Genomic DNA, 20,879 nt, shown 5'->3' with positions numbered 1-20,879 from the left:
CGTAGCTCACCCAGACCTCCTCCACCAAAGAAAGGGGGAGCACCATCTCTTTCTTTGCCTGGAGCCAGACAGTAGTAGCAAGAGAGGAAAAGAGTAGTGGCAGGGGAGGGCTGGGGCAGGGCAGAGGCTTGTCCTTTCCCTCAAAACATTGTGGAATCTCTCCGGATGAGGCCTGGCTTCCTGACAACAGGGAACCATATGCCTGAAGCAGAGGTGATATAGGGCTACAGCTGTAAGGAGGATCAAGTTCACTATACTATACAGACCTTTATCTTCTGTGTTTACTCACTGCCAAGGTCCAGAACTAGACGAGACTCCAATCTACAGATGAAGCACCTGACTGCACAGGCTGGGGAGATCTGAGGATGGAGGGAGTATGGGTCACTCCACATTCAGGGCCCTCTAGTCACTAAAGTCTCTAATGCCTACCAACAGGTGATACATAAGGCTAAGTGGAGGATGAAATCCTTTACAACTAAAAGCAAAGCCACGAAGCCCTTATACTCTGGTGCCCAATTCACTTAGGCTCCCCTCCAGAGTATGATGGAAAGTAGTAAGCAGTGTAGAGGTAATCCTAAGTTTCTCCGTAGCCTCCCTCTCCCTCTGTCAAGTGTACCCTTCACCCCTCTGCTGAGAGAAGGAGCAGTCTAGAGAGAGGGACCAGAGACAGAAGTACCCTCACCATTAAAATACTGTCCCATGGCTGCTGCACATCAAAGATGAAGGTCTGCTCCAAAGCTGCATAAAACAAGTTTAATTTCCAACCAGGGTCACAGTCATCGCGTATCCCACATTTTGAGCAAGGAGAGAGAAGGTGAGTTATTAAACATGTACAGTCTACATTCCAGAGGAGAACAAAAAGAAGAGAAAAACCAGTTCAGAACTGCAGTTACCACTGTAACACCACAAAACAAACTCTGGAGGGGAGAGGGGCAGAGGGGAATCTCTAGAGGGGGAAGAAAAGGGCTGTAACAAAGGAAAGCGTAAAATTAAATCTACCAGAGGAGAGTGTGGGAGGGAGCAGGCAACAATGGAATGAGAAACCCAATCCAAAAAGAGCTTTCAGGTGAATGGGAATGTAGAAAGGACCACCCCTGCCAAGGGCCTAGCAGTCAGGGATACTACCAACATCACTTACTGCCCCCTGCTGGATGGATCCTTGAGCAGCACCAAGGCAACCTCCAAGGCTGCTTCCTAACACCGCAGGCCCCCTGGTCTCTGGAGCCCCCCAAAACAAGGTAGGGGTGGGCCTAAAATAAGAAACCTAATTGGGATTGCCATCTGACTAGGGAGGGTCAGACTGGGAGGCAGGAGAAAAGGCAAAATCCTCAGCTACTGCAAAGACCGAGTGTGGGGAATCCCTAAGTAAGAAGGAAACAAGAAAAGGGGAGACAGGCAACAGCAGTGAATGAGCTGAGAAGGCAAAGGAGAGGGTTCAGGAAAGGGAGGCAACAGGAGCAGAAGCAAAAAAATGAGGAAACAGGCAGAGGCAAACGAAAGTGGTGGAGGGAAGCAAATGTGGGGTCAGGGGAGTAAATACATGTTAAAATGAAACAGAAGCTCCAGCACACCTCTCCCCTCACCCCTGCCACACACACACACACACACACACACACACACACACACACACACACAGGCCTAGAGGTCAGGAGACCTGCACACTCCCACTGCATCTTGTGTAAATAGTACATCACTAAGGAACTGGCACTGAGGGAGACACCCCTGGAACCTCTCTTTCACAGTTCAACCTGGGGTAGGGTGGGGGTACTGATCTGCTTGTTGTAGACAAGAGTGGCAGGAAGCCTGGCCCCATGGGGTGGGGCTTGGGACAGTCCTTCTGGGAAGGGGTCCCTCAGCCATGCTGTGGGGAGCCTGGGCCCTGATCTTAGCAGAAAGGTTATGGGCGGCCGTTTTGGAGCTCAGGGCGCAGCCAGCACACACAGGAGCCCACCGAAAAGCCACGGCTTCACAGAAACCGCAAAGTCAGGACCCGGGCCAGGACCTCAGGGACAAGTGCTCCCTGTAAACAGGGAGACGCAGTAGCAGCAGCTTCTGAACAACTACATAATAATGGTGGGAGGACCCTGAAGACCACCACATCCCACCAGCACCAACAACTACTTCAGAGTTCAATTTCCTCCACTCCAACCCTCAAATTGATTTATGGGAAGTGGGTGAGACGGGCAGGGGAAAACTGTTGGGACGGAGTGGGGAGGGACAGCAGGATAGTCTGAGGGTCTAGAAACAGAATAGAAAATTTTCAGCCTTCAGCACATCCTGGACTAGAAAAAGAGAAGTGGAGAATAAGGGAATTGAAACTGAGGTCTGCTATGTCACCCCCACTCCCCTTGCTCCCCATGAAACCACCCAGCCAGCCCTGGTCAGGCCAGCAGGACTACGGAAACTTCTGACAAAGAACAGATGAACCACCCAGTCCTCGAGATCAGAAGACGAGGGGGAGTATGGGAAAGCGGGGATAGACTGACCCGTGCCTCACTTTCTCCTAACAACACAAGAGGATGAGGATGGAAGTCCTGAGGCCCACCCCCCAGTGCTCTGGATCCCAAACATACCCCCATGGTCTCGCTCTCCCCACCTTCGTCACAAGCTCCTGAGGAACAGATCTAAGGAGGAGGATCAGCTGAACACTGGGCCGGTAAGAGTGAGTGGGCTCTTCTCTCCCTCCCACTAACGAGGCAGGGCAAAATGGCATCTCCTCGGGAACAGTCATCTAGAGATAAACACCACCCCCTGCCCTGAATGGGGTGGAGAGAGGGGCACAAGGAAGATGGTGGTGGAAAATCCGTCATCCTTCCTATCATCCAGAAAAACCTACCTGCAGCGCGGAGAGGAACCAGTGCAAGACTGGGGCAGCCTTCCCTCTATCTTCTTCCCTTTATCTCACCAACGCGGGAGGGGCAGATGGGAGGCTGGAGTGGGCAGTGACCTGGCCCCAGCCCCAGCTGCACTCCACCCCCACACTTCTCCCTGGCCCCCGCATATATATCTCTCTATACATGTATATACACGCGCACACATGCACGCACACACAGAGAGGCCCGTGCAATTTCCATGTAGAACAGGGAGAGAGTGGCAAAGGAAAGGAAGACGGGGAGTGGGAGAGGGACCTGTGGGGAAAGGGAAGGGACTGAGATGCCAAGAGCACAGCAACCAGAGCCAAACGAAGCGAACGGAGAGAATACCCCACCCCACCTCCCAAACCCCAAAGGGTGAGGGGGGGGGTCACCCATGAAACCATAACAACCTTGTTTTTTGTTTTAAATCTGATAAATTGGAATGATTCATCATCAGAACAGCAACTGGGGACTGGTCATGGACAGGGGAGCAGAGGGGAAGCAGGAGAGGCAAGGCTCTTGTTGGGCATGCGGACATGATACCCAGGGCCCTGGCCACACTGGCAACGGGAAGGAAGGGGCAGGGTTGGGGCAGGGCTGGGGCAGGGAGACAGTAGGTATGTCAGGGGTGGGTGGGGTGGTCGGAAAGGGCTGCCTGGCTCTCACTTCTTGTTTTTGAGCTGATTGGCCAGCCAGTCCAGGCCTTCGTACAGCCCGTCCCCGCTGGTGGCACAGGTGGCCTGAATGTACCAGTTGCGGTGACGCAGGGAATGCAGGCCCAACTTGTCTGTGATCTCAGCAGCGTTCATAGCATTAGGCAAATCCTGGAGCACGAAGGAGACACACAAAAAGGAGGCTCAGGATCTTTCAAAAGCTTCTACAGCACCCATCTACCAAAGAGATGTGTCCCAGCACCCTCTCCTCTTCCTTCACTGTAGGAACCCAAACAAGGTTCTAAAGAGTTGCTTTGGATTTTTTATCCTAGAGCTAGAGACCCAAGTTGCTAAGGGTCATTCCACTGGAGAATCGCAAACCAAATATAGGGTTGGTAGGGAAGTGAAGAGGTGATTCTGACTGGGGACAGAATCAGGTCTGACTGTAGGAGTGAGGGCAGTTCCACTAGAGCAGACAACAGGGGAGAACGAAGGAATGAGTTTGGGGTATTTACCACACCAATCCCGGAGGACAGAAATGTCGCTAATTAAAGTGGGGCAGGGGGACAGGAGGAGGAGCATAAAGGAGCCAGCTAATCATACTTCCCATCGTTCCAAAATTGAGAACACAGGGACGCCCAGGTGGCTCAGGGGTTTAGCGCCTGCCTTCGGCCCAGGGCATGATCCTGGGGTCCTGGGATCGAGTCCCACATCGGGCTCCCTGCGTGGAGCCTGCTTTTCCTTCTCCTTCTGCCTGTGTCTCTGCCTCTCTCTGTGTGTCTCTCATGAATAAATAAAATCTTTAAAAAAAAAATTGAGAATACAGTCACAGGGCTTCCCCCCTACAATGAGCCCCAACACCTATGATTTCCACGGCCAGGCTGACCTCTCTCAAATCCATGGGTGAGAAGTCTCACCTGTTTGTTTGCAAAGACAAGGAGCACTGCATCCCGGAGCTCATCCTCTGCCAGCATCCTCATCAGCTCCTCCCGGGCCTCATTTACTCGCTCCCGATCATTGCTGTCGACCACAAATATCAACCCTAGGGAGGCAGAGCATGGGGTGCATAAGACAGCAGCTGAACTCCCCCCCCCATAGCCCCCACTGAAAGACAACACCTGCCATATACTCCCCAGATATTTGCTCCCTTTCCTCCTTTTCTCCCACCTCTAGGAGCTGCAGGGCAAAGACTGCCCACAACTGAAGATGACAGCCACACCACCTGCTCACACCCAACCAACCCATGTCAAGCTGGGCGATTCATATGCCATACCTTGGGTGTTCTGGAAGTAGTGTCTCCAGAGAGGTCGAATCTTGTCCTGGCCACCCACATCCCAAACTGTGAAGCTGATATTCTTGTATTCCACTGTCTCCACGTTGAACCCTTTGGAAAAAACAGACAATGGCCACTTGGCCTCAAACACTAGGCCTGCAAACAATACCCCACTGGTTTGCTTCTGTCTCCCCCAGCCTGGCTCTGAGTCTAGCATAGGAAAGAAAGCTAAGGCTTTCTCAGGCCTGGTATTCCCTGGTCTAACAGTCTAAAGGCCAAAAAGAAAACCTTAGAGAAAGAGTGGAAGCGAATGAGGAGGGCCAGTCAGAAGGTTCTCAACCCCCTTGGTAGCATGAGCTAACCTTCTCCGCTCATTCTCTGCCTCTCCCTCCTGCAAAGAAATGACTCAGCCCCATTCCTGTACCTCAGCAGCAGTCTGCTGCCGCTAAGAAGTAGGGCCTAGGAAACACAGTGGAGAAAAAGCGAGCTGTAGTCCTGGAGCCCCAAATGCAGAACCAGTGGACAATGATGATCTGGAGCCCCAAATGTTCTCCCTCCCACAGGCAGGTCTTAACCAGGATCAGGGCCACTGAGGATCTAAACTGAAACAACTCCTGGCCTCTGGCAGGAACATCAAAGCCTTTCACCCGCTTTCCAAACAACACAGAGAACAAACCAGCTCAGTGCCTGAGGCAACTGTTCAGTGCCAGGCTGCGGAAGTTCCCGCATCAGAGAAGGCCCAAGTAGGTGGGCAAACGGCAGCCCCAGCACCTGCTAGTAAGCTAAATAACCATCCTTCCCTGAATCCCCTCAAGTTGCATGGACTTGCCTGGTGGCCAGGTGGGGGATCTAGGAATAGGCCCTTTGCCTGGCCCAGCAGTCGGCGTGAAAGCGGACATCTAAGCTGTGCCCTTACCAATGGTAGGGATGGTGGTAACGATCTCCCCCAGTTTCAGCTTATACAGGATGGTGGTCTTTCCTGCAGCATCCAGGCCCACCATCAGGATGCGCATCTCCTTCTTCCCAATCAGGCTTTTCAGAAGGTTTCCAAAGATATTACCCATGATCACCAGCAACCACTTTCTGAGGATAGGAGGGCTCAAGTGGGGGCAGTGGGAGTCTGGTTTTGGCTTGGTCCCGGGTGTGGAGAACTTGATCCTAGGCAAAGAAACATAAACTCATTACCACCATCTGCTCGTCAGGATTTCATGTAAATGGGATTTGCCAAAGTCATAGCTGGAGTTCATTACATGCTGAGAGCCTGAGGGCACTATAAAGATCATGTCCCACTCAGACACATCCTGAGTCTTTGGGAGCAGAAACAGAGCAGTGAACATTCAAGACACCTGCTCTGCCATAATGTACCTGTGTGACTTTGGACGAGTTATTCCACTGTCCCTATCTGCCCCTATAAATAGAGGGAATTGAATTAGATGGCTTCGGCAGTCCCCTCATACTGCACAAGGCCTTGTAAAACCATGAGTACCCCTCCCTCTCCCAACCTTACCCTGAGACTCCTGGAAAGGCTGGGAAAGGAGGGAGTGGAATGAGGAGTGGCTCTTCGTGACTCCTAACAAGATTCAGGCTTGCCAGGTTCCCAAGGTCCATGTTCAAATCAAGAGACTCCCCTACTTCTTCTATATTTCTCCAATTCCACCTCCCTTCTGCACTCCAAAATCCATCAGGAAGAAATAAGCTGGAGGTGTGCGCTATTCATACAACGGGGCACCTAGGTTATCCCTCATTCCTAGGCTCGCAGTGGCCCATCTAAGGACAGCTTCTCCACATTCTCTACCTGCAATGAGGCAGTCACCTCATTCTCTGCCTCCTCCCTAACCCCCTTCGGTTTATCCTCCACATAGCAGCCAGACTGCTTTTAAAACCAAAATCAGAAAAAAATAAAAAAAATAAAAAATAAAAATAAAACCAAAATCAGGTCATGCTGCCTCTCAGTTCAAAACCCTCTCTTGGCTTCCTATCTCCCTTTCAGTAAAACTCATGCCATACCGTGGCTTACAAGGTTCTGCATGATTCGCATTCCTGTTTCTCTACTATTCTCCCCTTACCTTATCCTACACTTCAATTCCCCAACACTTTCCTGCCTCAAAGCTTTTGTACTTGCTATTGGCTCTGCCCTGAATGCCCCTCTCTCAGATAACCTTCATGGAGTAGTCCCTCACTTCCTTCAGGTATCACGTGAATGTCACCTTATCAAAGAGGCCTTCCACAACCACATCTAATACACGCATGTTGCTCTTTACCCCATTTACCCCACTTCATTTTTCTTCATAGCATTTCTCACCATCGGACACCCTGCACATTTGTTTCTCACTGTACTGGTTTCCTCCTACTACAATGTCAGCTCCTTATCTATTTTGTTCACTGCCATGTTTCTGGTACCTTGCGTAGCGCCTGGTATGTAGCAGCTGAATAACTAAAACTCCCAGGGTCTGATACTGACCTTACTAAGCAGCTCACTTAGACTTATGCCTGGCGCCTACTAGGATCTTAACTATCTGCTAAGAAAACGAAGACAGCAGTAAGAAGCATTAGAAAAGTATAAAATCCCTAACTTCTTACCACCCACTGCCTCCAAAAGACGGAATCCTAGAGTCACTCATTCCCTCTCTTCTTCCCTCCCTTTTTGATGGCATAGGACAGCCACAGAAATGCATCTCTGAGACAATGAAATAGGGGTTCAGAATCGCCCATGCCAGCCAGCTCTCTGTGCCTGCAGGAGACATGTGTCAGCGGGCAGCTTATTCAGCAATCACCATATGCCAGCTGCTGGCATCCTCTATATAGTCTGGGAACCAGAACACCCCCCCCCCAAAAAAAAAAAAAAAACAGCAGGCGAAGGAAGGAACAGGTCAAGACAGAGTGCATCCAAACCCAAGAATGTGAAAGGTGGATGGGGAGGAATCAGATGTACAAGCTAAAGCATGGAGGTTTAGTGGGAGTTTAGCTGTTTTCTCAAAAAATATTTCAGTTTTGTTTATTTCCTACTCTCCTCAGTTTGCAGCAAATTCCAGACTAGTACAAAAGAGCTAGATCGACAGCCCCTGGAGACCAAAGTACTAGTTTGTCCAAAAAACAGAAACAATGAGTGCTTATGGAGTGTTTCATCTTCAAAGGCCTTCCCAGACATCCACTAATGAGCCAGGCGTGGTGCTCCTGGTAGGCTCCTCAGATGAGCCCTGCCCCTGACCCAGAGGGCTCACACCCCAGGGAGAGGACCTGGCTCAACCTTAGGGCTCAAATTGAGCCAAGTCGCCCACTAGCCATCCTCCCTGCCCATCCTGCCTCAACCCACCCAAGCAGACAGGTCCCGGAGGATCCCTAGGCAGGAAGGGACATCTGCCCAGCTACTAAGATCAAATTCCATCAATCCTGACAATCCGTAGTAATCAGACTTCTAGTTCTGCTACCTTCTCCTCCAGAAATATAAACCTTTCCCAAGTCTTCCTAGTCTTTATCTTGTTTCCTAGTCAGGTCTCCTCTTCTCCAGCTCCAAATGATACTTTGCTTTAAGGCTTTGGCCCAGGTTCTGAAATGAATTTATACCACACGTTTACCTGGTTGTCCTTCATGAATGAAGTGATTGCTGATTAAAGGATCACCAACCGTGAGTACAGCAGCGGCTGAAAAATACCCCTCACCCCAAAACACGCATACACTGTCCTTTAGTTTGCTTCTTTGCCAACCTAGCATGCTAACGTCTTGGTTCAAAAGCTGATCCCCCCCCCCCCCCGCAAAAAAAAGCTGATCCCAGTGTTACACTTATTTTACTGGCATGCCCCTGAATTATCTGAACTACTCATGTGGCACTTACTACCTTGTGGAGCTTTTTGCCTGTTTTAGATGTCTATACATTTACCGTCTCTCCAGTTTAACTATATTTTCCATGGGCAAGAACTATGCCTTTTATTTATTTTGGATCTGTCCCCACTCCCAGTGACAAGCCCACTATAGGAGTTCAACCAAGCACACGGGCTGATTTAAGTCTCTGAGGATATCCTTTTATCATTTCTTCTACTCTAGCACTACTTGGTAGCTCTGTGTAATGCACAGATGGTTTCTTAGATATCCTGTCAATTCTTGGCCATTTCCCACACCATATCTGGCCCCAAGACTGGTTTGGAAACACCGTCAAATGACTAGAAGACTAAAATCGGTGGAATTTTCTCTTGCTGTTTAATATACAATGGGGCTGATAGATAAATGATGAAATGTCCATGTAGTCACTGCATGTCCTCTTGGGGCAGCACAGCACCTTGAAATTAGTGCACACTGTGACTCCTCTAATATAATCAGGAGCTGGACTCAGATGAGCATTCCAAAGTGGGTGTTGGTTTTCTTGTCCTGGCTTTCTCTGCCCCTATTACTAGAGAACATGCTGCCTCTACCTGGAGGATGGTAGCAACTTTCAGCTTTGTGCCATGAACACAAACCTTGGGCTATATAGCTGATTTTCACTTTCACCCATAATGTATTCCTAGAAAAAGCTCTGGGAAGCAGAATGGCAAAAAATACATAAACCCTGGATTGTTTCCCTATGAACCGTACAGCCTATAGTTACTCTCTTTTACCACAGATGGCACTCCTGTGTCAACAGGGCAAAATGCCAGGGTTCCATGGGCTGTTAAAAACCAGGAATCAGCAGTTAAAACTGAAGGTGAGTGGCTTAGGATGAAAAATGGACAGCAACAATATCCCTATTATTAAACAAGTATATCTCAATATCCTATTTTACAGTCATAAACTTTGTTATCAGTGGTACAAATAACAAGAAAAGCTCTTTAAGTGTGTTCCAGTACAATCTGTGTGGAACCCTGCAGGAGCACACTGCCCGATTTAAGCATCATCTGAGGATATCCTTGCTGAGGACTACTTACTACCCCCCATCCTCCCACCCCCCCAGGAGAGGCAGGCTGTTGCTATAACTGACTGCTCAGCCATCCTGACTTGTGTGTATTGTAGGAAAATGCCTGCCTCACTCCAAGTGATTCTGAGAGTCACAGCTCAGTCTGCCACACACAACTCCCTGCACCTGACTCTGGTGGCTGACTCAGGCTTGCATTCTAGGACACCTACCTCTGAGGAGACACTTCTGATCGGACCACCTCCTCCTCTTCAGGCTGCATGGGTCTAGGGAAAGGAAGACCAAGGTCTCCCAAACCCTCTGCTGCTAGGCAGGGTGCACTAAAAGCAGCTTTGTTCCCAGATAATTTTCACATTGAGTTATCACTAATAGAGATGCTATTTTTAGCACAGCCAATGGAGCAGACCAATAAAATCTAAGGAAACAAAAGCAGGGTCTGCCTGTATTTAGTTTCCTTAGCACAGCTGGCTTGTGACCTCTCTAAACTTTCCAAGTTTTTGTCTCAAGAGCACTGTAATCACAAGCACACAAACTCCTAGATAAGTATCTCAATGACTTCTGCTGGACTCAGAGATTTCCCATAGCCAAGAAATAGCTTCTGATGTCAGCTTCCATCCATTCACTAAGCACTTATTGGGTATACAGAACTAGGGATACAGAGAGGAAGACAACTTCTGTCTTCACGACACTCAGACAATGGGAGGCAAAGAGACTAGCAAGGAGAGAATTACAAAACAGTGCAAGGGTAAGGGTGGGATAAGCACCTAGTATTACAGGGACAGAAAGCTGGTGTAGTTAATCAAGACTTAAGGGCAAGGGACACCTGGGTGGCTCAGGGGTTGAGCATCTGCCTTCGGCTCAGGGCAGGCTCAGGGCATGATCCCGCGTCCAGGGATCGAGTCCCCCATTGGGCTCCCTGCAAGGAGCCTGCTTCTGCCTCTGTGTGTCTCTCATGAATAAATGAATAAAATCTTAAAAAAACAAAAAACAGAACAAAACTGAGGTCTAAAGGGCAATTCCCACACAGGATTCTCAGATCACCCCTGAGCGACTTGCAAAGGAAGAGGAGGAAGTAATCAAACAATAAAGAAGAGGGAGTCGGGGAGAGGGAACAGAGTGTCAAAAGCATAAAGACCTGAGTCAGAGACAGCACTTTTCACTAGCCAAAGCCCAGTGCATCTGGGAGTCAGCGTATTTGAATGCCACACAGTGAGTAAAAGGAAATGACAACACATGAGGGATAAGCAGGGACTAGATCATGAAGGGCCTTAAAGGCCATACTGAGTATCATGATCAAGTATGTGCTTTAGAAGGACCTTCTTTACCTGGGTGGCTCAGTGGTTGAGCATCTGCCTTCAGCTCAGGGCACGATCCCAGGGTCCTGGGATGGAGTCCCACATGGGGCTCCCCACAGGAAACTTGCTTCTCCCTCTGCCTATCTCTCTCTCTCTCTCTCTCTCTCTCTCTCGAATAAATAAATAAACAAATAAATAAATAAATCATTCTGGCAGTCATGTAGGGTAAATTAAAAGGTGGAAAAGACTTGAGGTAGAGAGATCATATGGGAGGTACAGTAATACAGCTAAGAAATCTAAAGTTCTTAACTAGAGGTGGCAATAAAAGGGAAAAATCAGGTTTGAAACATCAAAATAGTAAAATACACACGATTTGACAACTGATTAAATATAGGAAGGAAGAGTCCAAGAGTCAAACATGATTCCCAGGTTTCTGGCCTGTGTGATCTAGTGGCATTTCTTCAGCCAAGAAATACAAGAGGAACAGAACTGAGATTGAAGATATTTTTTTAGATTTAACTTTGATTTTGAGATGCTAGGGTATGAAGCTCAGAATAAAGTCTGGGCTAGATATGTGGAAATCATCTGCAGAGACAGTAACTGAAGCCATAAGAGAAACCAAGATCTAGGATGACAGCAGTTACTGGCTATCTACCCAAAGAGCCATTCTTCCCCCTCTTTCTTCTAACAGAACCCTTAATCTGTCCAGATGCTGGGGTCGGGGGTATAAAGATACCCTTTCCCAGTCCTACGGTACGAAAACTGCAGCCTAAGGGATGTAGGCATGCCATTTCCCTTGCCAGTGACCGAGTCACGAGTGGTCATGTACTAATTCTAGTCAATAAGATATGGAGAACGTCTGCTGGGAGTATCTGGGAAAGTTTTCCTCAATCTTAAAAAAAAAAAAAAAAAAAGAAGAAGAAGACATATAGTAACATTCTCTTATCCAGCCTTTCCATGTTAATGTCAAAGAATGAGCTGCTGGAGTAATTCTGAGAACATGAAGAGACAAACCTAAGAGCTCTAGGAGGTCAGAGCAGAAAAATGAAGAAAGTTTGGGTCCTTAATAATGTAGAGATGGTGGATTAAAAAAACAAGTGTTCTAGCTCTACATTTCTGTGTGTGTGTGTGTGTGTGTGTGTGTGTGTGTGTGTGTGTGTACAGGGGAATATACATAACACAATTCACCGTTTTGACCATTTTTAAGTGCACAGTTCAGTGGCATTAAGTACATTCACACTGGGCAGCCCTGGTGGCGCAGCGATTTAGCGCCGCCCGCAGCCTGGGGTGTGATCCTGGAGACCCAGGATCGAGTCCCGCGTTGGGCTTCCTGCATGGAGCCTGCTTCTCCCTCTGCTGTGTCTCTGCCTCTCTTTCGCTCTCTCGGAATAAATAAATATTAAAAGAGAAAAGAAAAGAAAAGAAAAGAAAAGAAAAGAAAAGAAAAGAAAAGAGAAGAGAAGAGAAGAGAAGAGAAGAGAAGAGAAGAGAAGAGAAGAGAAAAGAAAAGAAAAGAAAAGAAAAGAAAAGAAAAGAACATTCACACTGTTGTGCAACCATCACCACCATCCATCTCCAGAACTTTTTAATCTTCCCAAACTGAAATTTTGTAACTGTTAACCTATAACTGCATTTCCCCTACCTCCAGCACCCGGAAACCATCATTCTACGTATGTCTCTATGAATCTGACTATTCTAGGTGCTTCATATACGTGGAATCATAGTTTTTGTCCTTTGGTGTCAGACTTATTTTACCTAGACTTCAAGCTATATGCTTTATTTTTTTTAATGTTTATTTATTTATGATAGTCACAGAGAGAGAAAGAGAGAGAGGCAGAGACACAGGCAGAGGGAGAAGCAGGCTCCATGCACCAGAAGCCCGATGTGGGATTCGATCCCGGGTCTCCAGGATCGCGCCCTGGGCCAAAGGCAGGCGCCAAACCGCTGCGCCACCCAGGGATCCCAAGCTATATGCTTTAATAAATCTATTTGTCTGGGACACCTGGCTGGCTCAGCAGTTGAGCACCTGCGTTCAGCTCAGGGTGTGATCCGGGAGTTCTGGGATCGAGTCCCGTTTCAGGCTCCCTGCATGGAGCCTGCTTCTCCCTCTGCCTGGGTCTCTGCCTCACTCTCTCTCTCTCTCTCTCTCTCTCTGTGTGTCTCTCATGAATAAATAAATAAAATCTTTTTAAAAAAAGATAAAATAAATCTATTTGTCATTTAAGCCACAGATGTGTTTTCTATCTTTTGCAACTGATGGTACACTCTAACTGATATATCTAGGGAGAGTGCATACAGTGGGATAAGAGAAAGGCCAAAGGCAGAAACTTGGGGCACGTGGACATTTAAAGCAGTGGGCAAAAACAGAGGCCAGGAAAGAGAGTAAGAAGCAACCAGAGGAAAAAAATTAAAAAAAAAAAAAAAAAAAAAAAGAAGAAGCAACCAGAGGGGCTGAAAGGACATCAAGACAGTAAGACATCACAGACACCAATGAGGAAAAAACATTTTTAAAAAAGTCAGGAGGGGACACCTGGGTGGCTCAGTGGTTGAGTGTCTGCATTTGGCTCAGGGCGTGATCCCAGAGTCCCCAGATCGAGTCCCACATCGGGCTCCCTGCATGGAGCCTGCTTCTCCCTCTGCCTGGGTCTCTGCCTCTCTGTGTCTCTCTCATGAAACATAAATAAAATCTTAAAAAAAAAAAAAAAAAAAAGGCAGGCGGGTCAAAGGCTGTAGAAAGGGCAAATTAGGGGATCCCTGGGTGGCTCAGCGGTTTAGCGCCTGCCTTTGGCCCAGGGGTGAGATCCTGGAGTCCTGGGATCGAGTCCCACGTCAGGCTCCCGGCATGGAGCCTACTTCTCCCTCTGCCTGTGTCTCTGCCTCTCTCTCTCTCTCTAGTCTATCATGAATAAATATAAGCTGGAAGGAAGGAAGGAAGGAAGGAAGGAAGGAAGGAAGGAAGGAAGGAAGGAAGGAAGGGAGGAAGGAAGGAAGGAAGGGCAAATTAAAATAAGGCCTGAGGCTACGTCAGTTAAGCAGCTGCCTTTCAGCTCAGGTCCCACCAGCTCAGTGGGGAGTCTACTTCTCCCTCTCCTTCTGCCCCTCTCCTCTGCTCATGCTCTCTCTCTCAAATAAATAAAATCTTTTAAAAATAAATATAAAATTAAAAAGGCCTAAAAGGACGCCTGGGTGGCTCAGTCGGTTAAGTCCGACTCTCATTTCCAGCTCAGGTCATGATCTCTGGGTCATGATCTCAAGGTTGTGAGACTGAGCTCTGCTGTGGTTCTGCGCTCAGTGTGGAGTCTGAGATTCTTTTCCCTTTCCTCTCCCTCTGCTCCCATCGCCTCCTTATGCCCCTCCTGTACTCTCTCTTAAATAAAATCTTAAAAAAAAAAAAAAGGTCTGAAAGATACCTACTAGGCAATCAATGATGATATTCTTACAAATTAAAACATATATAAGATTAGGTTCCACTTAACTCAATTATAACAGTGTTTAGGCTCAGACCAGAATCATTAAGCCAGTTTCCTTTCCAGTCTGACAAGAGGACTCCAGTACAGAAGAACCTGAAAGAAGGCCACATTATTAAGCAAAGAAAGATCCTAACTTGCCCTGTCTGATTAGAGACCTAAACACACCTGGGAAGAGCCTGGCTTTTCCATGACCAACCAACAAGTGAGTCAGAACAGAGAATCAGGTCTGTTTCAGAATACATGGCCAGATAAAAAAGTGACAAGATAAAAACTAGACTCATTTGTTTCTTTGGAACATTCCACAGCACTGTCCTCTAACCAAAGCTTTCAGCTTGCCCTATCATAGAATCTGACCAGCTTACAACTATTCCATCTCCTAATGTCCCATGGTTGCTCCAATGCCTACATCTACAGGCTTGGATATTCAGAACACTATGCTGTTTTGTTTTTTTTTTTTAAGATTTTATTTACTTATTTGACAGAGAACAGACAGAGCAAGAGAAAGAGCAAGCGGGGGGCAGAGGGAGAGGGAGAGGCAGGCTCCTCGCTGAGCATGGAGCCCAACACAGGGCTCAATCTCAGGACCCCAGGATCATGACCTAAGCCAAAGGCAGACACTTAACTGACTTGAGCCACACATGTACCCCAACACTACACTTTCTTAATTACAAAATCACTAAAATTCCACAAGGAGCCTAAAGCCCTAATAAACCTTTGCCCCAATTTGGTCCCACTTCACAGGTCAAAATGGAGCTGCTGGGACACCTGGGTGGCACAGCAGTTGAGCGTCTGTCTTCAGCTCAGGGTGTGATCCCGGCATCAGGCTCCTTGCAGGGAGCCTGCTTCTCCCTCTGCTTGTGTCTCTGCCTTTCTCTATGTCTCTCATGAATAAATAAATAAAATCTTAAAAAAAAAAAATGGAGCTGCTGGCGAACAGATGACACAGGAAGCTACTGTGTAGACAAGGCCCACCATTACAGAGCAGTCTAAGGGTACAGAAAACAGGGAACTACCTAGCCTGTGGAATAAGAGTTATCTGTCATCCCTTAGTACCTCAAATGCTCTCCTACTCTAGGACTTACCATGGAATGTTTTATTCACATTTGTCTGTTTTGCTTTCCAGAACTGTGACTTTAACACATTATAAGTCTGACATACTGGATGGCTAGGCAGGGCTTAAGGCAGCTGGAGCCCAAGGGCCAGTCATCCTCAGGTTGTAAGTACTATGTCTGTCCATTACTATTTCCTGTGTCTGCCATGATGACAAAAAGTTGGAGGAGTACTTCACTAAACTCTAAGACCCTTGTCAGGAGGGACCATACCTTATTCATGTTTCACATCCCCAGCACCATGGCTACTCTATAATTAGTGACAAACATGCTTATTTTTGAGGAGTATGGTTCTACTGATGGTGGCAAAACATTTCAGGGGTTGAGGAAGACAGTATTCTATAGGTGATCCCTGATCCTTTTCCTATGCCTGACAAACTCGAGAAATGGTTGCTGTTTTCAGAACCCTACGGTTCAGTTCCTTGGATCAGATTCAAAGGCTTGGGTGAGGGTGGAAGGGGGGACCATGTGAAAGGCACTCATTATGCTCCTCCCCTATACACCACCACCAGAACAGCTCCATTTTTATCCATTTAATGTATTATTAGACTTCAAATAAGATTTTATATAAGTAACATTTAATTGCTTTTAACAGAAGACAAGCAGGGATGACTGGGTGGCTCAGTGGTTGATGTCTGCCTTCAGCTCAGGGCATGATCCCCGAGTCCTGGGATCAAGTCCCATGTCAGGCTCCCTGCGAGGAGCCTGCTTCTCCCTCTGCCCATGTCTCTGCCTCTCTGTGTGTCTCTCATGAATAAATAAATAAAATCTTAAAAAAAAAAAAAAAAAGAGGAGGAGGAGGAGGAAGAGGAGGAGGGGGTCAAAAATCACTGCAACAGAGAGCAAACGTTCTCCTACATCCTAAATCATGCTGAAGTCTAAACATCCATGTCTGATGCTCTAATGCAAAAGTTCATAAAGGAAGGGTTATACTAGGCTCTCAACAGTAATGGAAGAGCTAAAAGGTACAATGAGATCTGCTATACCCAATCATCTCACCTTTCTTCAGGAATATGGTGATAATGATGGATCCATGAAATCCCGAGCCATGTCCCTTCTGGTCCATATGGCACAGCAGGTCCTTTGTAGAAGTCCAATGCAAAGCTCTAAAATGTTCATAGAATCCCTACCTCAGCTCTTTCCTTCCTAGTCTATAACATGAGGCTTCAAACATCTGTGTGGAACTTCCAAATGCTCCCCATGTTTTTTTATTATTAAAAAGCTTTACTAGCACTCTACTTATTTCAACAGATGTTGAAAAGGTCTAGCAGAGAGAATTACACAGATATCACAACTCCGGACCTTAATACAGTACGTTCTGAAGCATACTCAGAGGCAGACATTTAAAGGAGCTATGACTAAATGAGAAGAGTGGCCTAGGAAATGGAGGATGCTGAAATACTGATTGAGACCTAAAATAAAGGGACCCAGGAATCTAAATCCCTGACCCGGGTCAATGAGAGTGCTCTTGTATAATAGAGTCAACTGTTACCTCAATAATGCTGATTTTTTCTAACATGAACACTCTTCTTGAGCCCCCACATCCTCACCCTGCATCCAAGTTGATGGTTCAGGGCCCCTGCCTCGCTCCCGCTTCACCTCCCACTCAGGCAGCAGGAGCTGCCTCTGTGAAGCTGTGCTGAAAAAAGATTTCATTGCTCATAAGCCTACGACCAGCAAAGAAAGTCATGGGAACAATTGTCCCTCTACACAGGCGGCAAGTTATTCTTTTGTCAACCTCCTCTCTTTGAAGGCAGCCCTGAGCGTTCATGTTATTATTACTATTATGATGATGATTATTAATAGCAACTAACATTTACTTGGGGCTTACTATGTGCTTTGTACTGTAGTAAGTACTTTACATATCATCTCATTTAATTCTCATGCCTGTACTATGAAGTAGGCATTATCATGCTCTTTACTGATGAGGAAAATGAAGCTAAGGAAGGACAAGTAATTTCACCAAAATTATACAACTAGTATACAATTAGTACAACTAGTAGAGGAAGGATTTGAACCCAATTTTGTCTGATTCCAAGGTCCACACCATACCATACTGCCTCTAAATTGACCTGCAACAGAAATGGTGAGGAGAGCTAAACACGGTGATATGCTTTGAGTCTCGGGCTGTTTGGCATCCATTTCTAAAGGTTTATGGGGAAGCAAATTTCCACAATTTCCCTGTTATTTACTCAGCTTTAACAAACCTGGTTTTAAAGAAGTTCCTCCTTCTAAGCAACAGATCCCACCCACTATCCTCTGAGTCCATTTCCTCTTATCATGACTCCGGTGGAAAAGAGAGCAGCAGAGATGAGCACACACAATATGATCCTCTGTGCACTTGAGACTTCATTTCCACTCTTTCCAGCCTGCCGTCACCCCTCCTTTTATACTTGCATTCAGTTTAATAATAGCAGCTACCATACCCTGGCACCATTTCTGTGCCAGGCACCACATACATACATTGGCGCTCTCCTCTATAATCTCCAGAATTCCAATTTTGACAATACTGTGAAGGACTTAACGTCTAATGGAGACCCCTTTGCCCACAATGGGGAAGCAGGAGATCTGGGATTTCAGATAAATAATGACTTTGTGTTCTAGTAATACCTCTCTTTTTGGGTCTTAGTTTCCATTATCCGGGCCTGTTTTGTACTTCTCAGGAAGGTGGAGAGACCAAGACTTCTTAATTACAATGCCCAAGGGGCTCTGTACCCTCACTCAGCTATCTCCAAGCACCCTCCCTGACAGCCAACCCATTTCTTTCCTTAAACTGTAGTCAGAAAACTTGTGGACTTCTATCCATTCACATCCTCTATTCATCCTGAGTGCCTACTGTTTGCAGAGACACTGTGGGAGACAGATCATGAAATCCAATCCCTGCAATCAAAATGTTTCATCTCTTTGGAAAGACAAGATCTACACGTAAAAATTTTGACGATGCAAGGTAGTAATTCTATGCCGGGAGGCAGGAGGCATGTAAATACGTGATACACTGGGGCCCTGCCCAGCTAAACCCAAGGTCAGTGATTCATTCTGGGAAAAGGTGACCTCCTTGGATCAGCTTCTTTCTTAAAATGAGCTTTCAGAGACACGTTATTCAAACTCAGGCCTAATGTGCAACAACCAATTCAATGCTCCACTCCAGTCACATTTAGTGGAGACACTTACCCCAAGAAGCTCAAGACAAAATGGCAGCAAAGATGGTCACCACCTGATTCAGGACAGGAGAGAAAAGTATGCAGAGACTAGATTCTGTCCTGTTGCACTGACCCAAGCAATCAGACTCCTGCAGCAGATCTCCTACTCATAAAACTTTCATGCCACAGACCAGGGGTGACCCAATCCAACAGCATCAGAGGCAGGTTTTGAGTTACGCTTCTCCCTCCACTGGATGACCTCACTATTTCTTCTCACTCCTGACCACATACCACACTCCTCCTGGCCTGGCCAGAGGGAGACAGGCAGTAATGCAACCCAGAAAGAAGGGAACTCCCCCAAAAAACAGGAGCTACCACTTTGCTATTCAAGCGGCCGGGTTTAATAAGGGAACTCCACCTCCCCCTCCTTCCCTCAAACACTGGTGTAAAGCAATGGCTCCATTTTCTGTTCCGGGAATCCTGGTACTTCCTAAAGAAAGAGAGCGGATTGGAAGACACAAACTCAAAGCCAAGCGACAAGCTGCACCCTCCTCCTGGGAGACCGCCCCCGCTTTGCCTGGGGGAGGAAGGCACCACCGCTTCTCTCCCGGCGAGATCTGATCCCCCCCCCACCCCCTTCTGCTGCTGCTGCTCCTCCAGCTCCCCACCTGCTGCCCTCTTCTCAGCGTGCGGTTCCCAAGACCCAAAGCGCAACCTCTACGGGAACAGCGCCCCTGGGGGTGGGGGTGGGGGTGGAGGGTGGAGGGTGGGGGGTGGCCCACTAGCTTCCCCCGGCCAACTGATCCCTAAACCCCTTACGCACTTCTGCCCCACGAAGGGAGTACAGGGTGTCACCGCAGCAAGGCTCTGGTCTTCTAGTACTAAGGTGGAGCAGGAGGGAGGGGACGAAAAAGCGGCGTTCTCTAGCCCTTTAACAGGAAAAGGATACAGAACAGTCATCACCGCCCCCGCACCACCTCTCCGGACTGTTTTCCTCCACCGCGACCCCGACCCCGACCCCTCTCGGGAGCCCACCTCCTACAGGCGAGGGGGACCTAACTGCAGCCCGGGTCGCCCCCGGCCTGCCAGGCGGAGCACCCATTCGCGTGCGCCCCCCACCCCCACCCCCGCCCCAGCTCCGCGTCCTTCAAATGTGGGGGCAGGCGAGAGACCGGCCCGGCGCCCCCTCCCCGAGCTCCCGGGTGGGAAGCACCACGGCGCCTCAGGCCCGGCAGGCCGGGGGGCGGGGGTCTGCCTCCCCGGCCCCCACCCCGAGCCTCTCCTCCGCGGGGACCCGCCTTCCTCTCCCCAGCCCCTCACCTGTTCCTGCTCCCAGCTCCGCCGCCGCAGCCGCCGCCTCCGCCCCCGCAGGTTCCGCTCGGCGCTGGTTCCGTTCCCTCCGACTCCCCCCAGCCGATTCCGGCACGGCTGCTCCCCTGGCCGCGCTCCCCGGCTCCCTCCTTCCTTCCCTCCACCTAGCACCGGAAGCCGCGACGGCGACAGGAGCTGTGCGGCGCACCCCCACCCCCAGACCGGGATACTTCCCACCTCCCCGATCGCGCGAGAGCTGCGTGGTGGCGAGCGGCAGCTCTCGCGAGAGGGCCGTCACCATGGCAGCGGCTGCAGCAGAGGCAGCCGGGTGTCGGAGCCCGAGCGGGGCGGGGGCCGGCGTGGGGGCTGCAGGCGGCGGGAAGTGGGGATGCGGCCGTGGGGACTGAGGTGGGAATCCCGAGCCCCGGGGCCATGCCTGGAATTTAAGGACTGGAGCTGCGTGCTGGCCGCCCTGCAAGGGGGCTGGGCGGAGAGGCAAAGCCAGAAGCTGGTCCGAGTGAACAGCCCTTGTGGTGGCCCACCCTCTTCTCCCGGACCGCATCTTTTATTTCTTGACCATGGCCAGCTGCATCCCCCTGAGAGCCCTCGCTGCATCACTGCTGCTACTCAGCACTCCCGACCTAAGGCTAGGTTACTCAAGGGTCTGAATCAGGAGCTCCTTTTCCGTGGAGAAGGGGAGAGAGAGTAATGCCTTTAAGAGACTGCAGGAAACAGCTGGACTCTGGTCCAGTTAGGAAGTTGGAAAGTGAAAGACAAACGGTGGGAGCCTACTATTCAAGAGGTGTGGTTTGAGGAAGTGTACCTAGCTGACTATGAATTTATTATCCCAAGGAAAGTGAGAGACTTCACACCCATGTTTCTCCCCTCCTG

The 20,879-nt window shown here is 48.6% G+C and overlaps 1 protein-coding gene across 8 annotated transcripts; it reads right to left on the bottom strand.

Moving 5' to 3' along the window:
• Positions 1-734: 734 nt before the first annotated feature.
• On the bottom strand, positions 735-20,304 carry ARF3 (ARF GTPase 3). 8 transcript variants are annotated; one of them, XM_077870228.1, is made up of 6 exons: positions 19,998-20,206; positions 19,501-19,606; positions 5,698-5,939; positions 4,782-4,892; positions 4,426-4,550; positions 735-3,679 (listed from the first exon to the last, which is right to left on the bottom strand). In XM_077870228.1, exons 3-6 carry the CDS (start codon positions 5,843-5,845, stop codon positions 3,518-3,520), a joined length of 546 nt encoding a protein of 181 aa, XP_077726354.1. In that variant the 5' UTR covers positions 5,846-5,939; positions 19,501-19,606; positions 19,998-20,206; the 3' UTR covers positions 735-3,517. The 8 variants fall into 8 exon arrangements, 7 of the variants coding, with proteins under 7 accessions (XP_077726354.1, XP_077726358.1, XP_077726359.1 ...); XR_013363816.1 differs by lacking the exons at positions 735-3,679; positions 4,426-4,550; positions 4,782-4,892 and adding exons at positions 16,537-16,643; positions 18,709-18,753; positions 19,112-19,167 and having other exon boundaries at positions 5,872-5,939; positions 19,998-20,304; XM_077870232.1 differs by lacking the exon at positions 19,501-19,606 and having other exon boundaries at positions 19,998-20,127.
• Between the last annotated feature and the right edge of the window lie 575 nt (positions 20,305-20,879).

The sequence above is a fragment of the Canis aureus genome, chromosome 25, assembly GCF_053574225.1.
Source record: "Canis aureus isolate CA01 chromosome 25, VMU_Caureus_v.1.0, whole genome shotgun sequence".
Lineage (NCBI taxonomy): Eukaryota > Metazoa > Chordata > Mammalia > Carnivora > Canidae > Canis > Canis aureus.
This window is presented reverse-complemented; position numbering and strand designations above follow the sequence as displayed.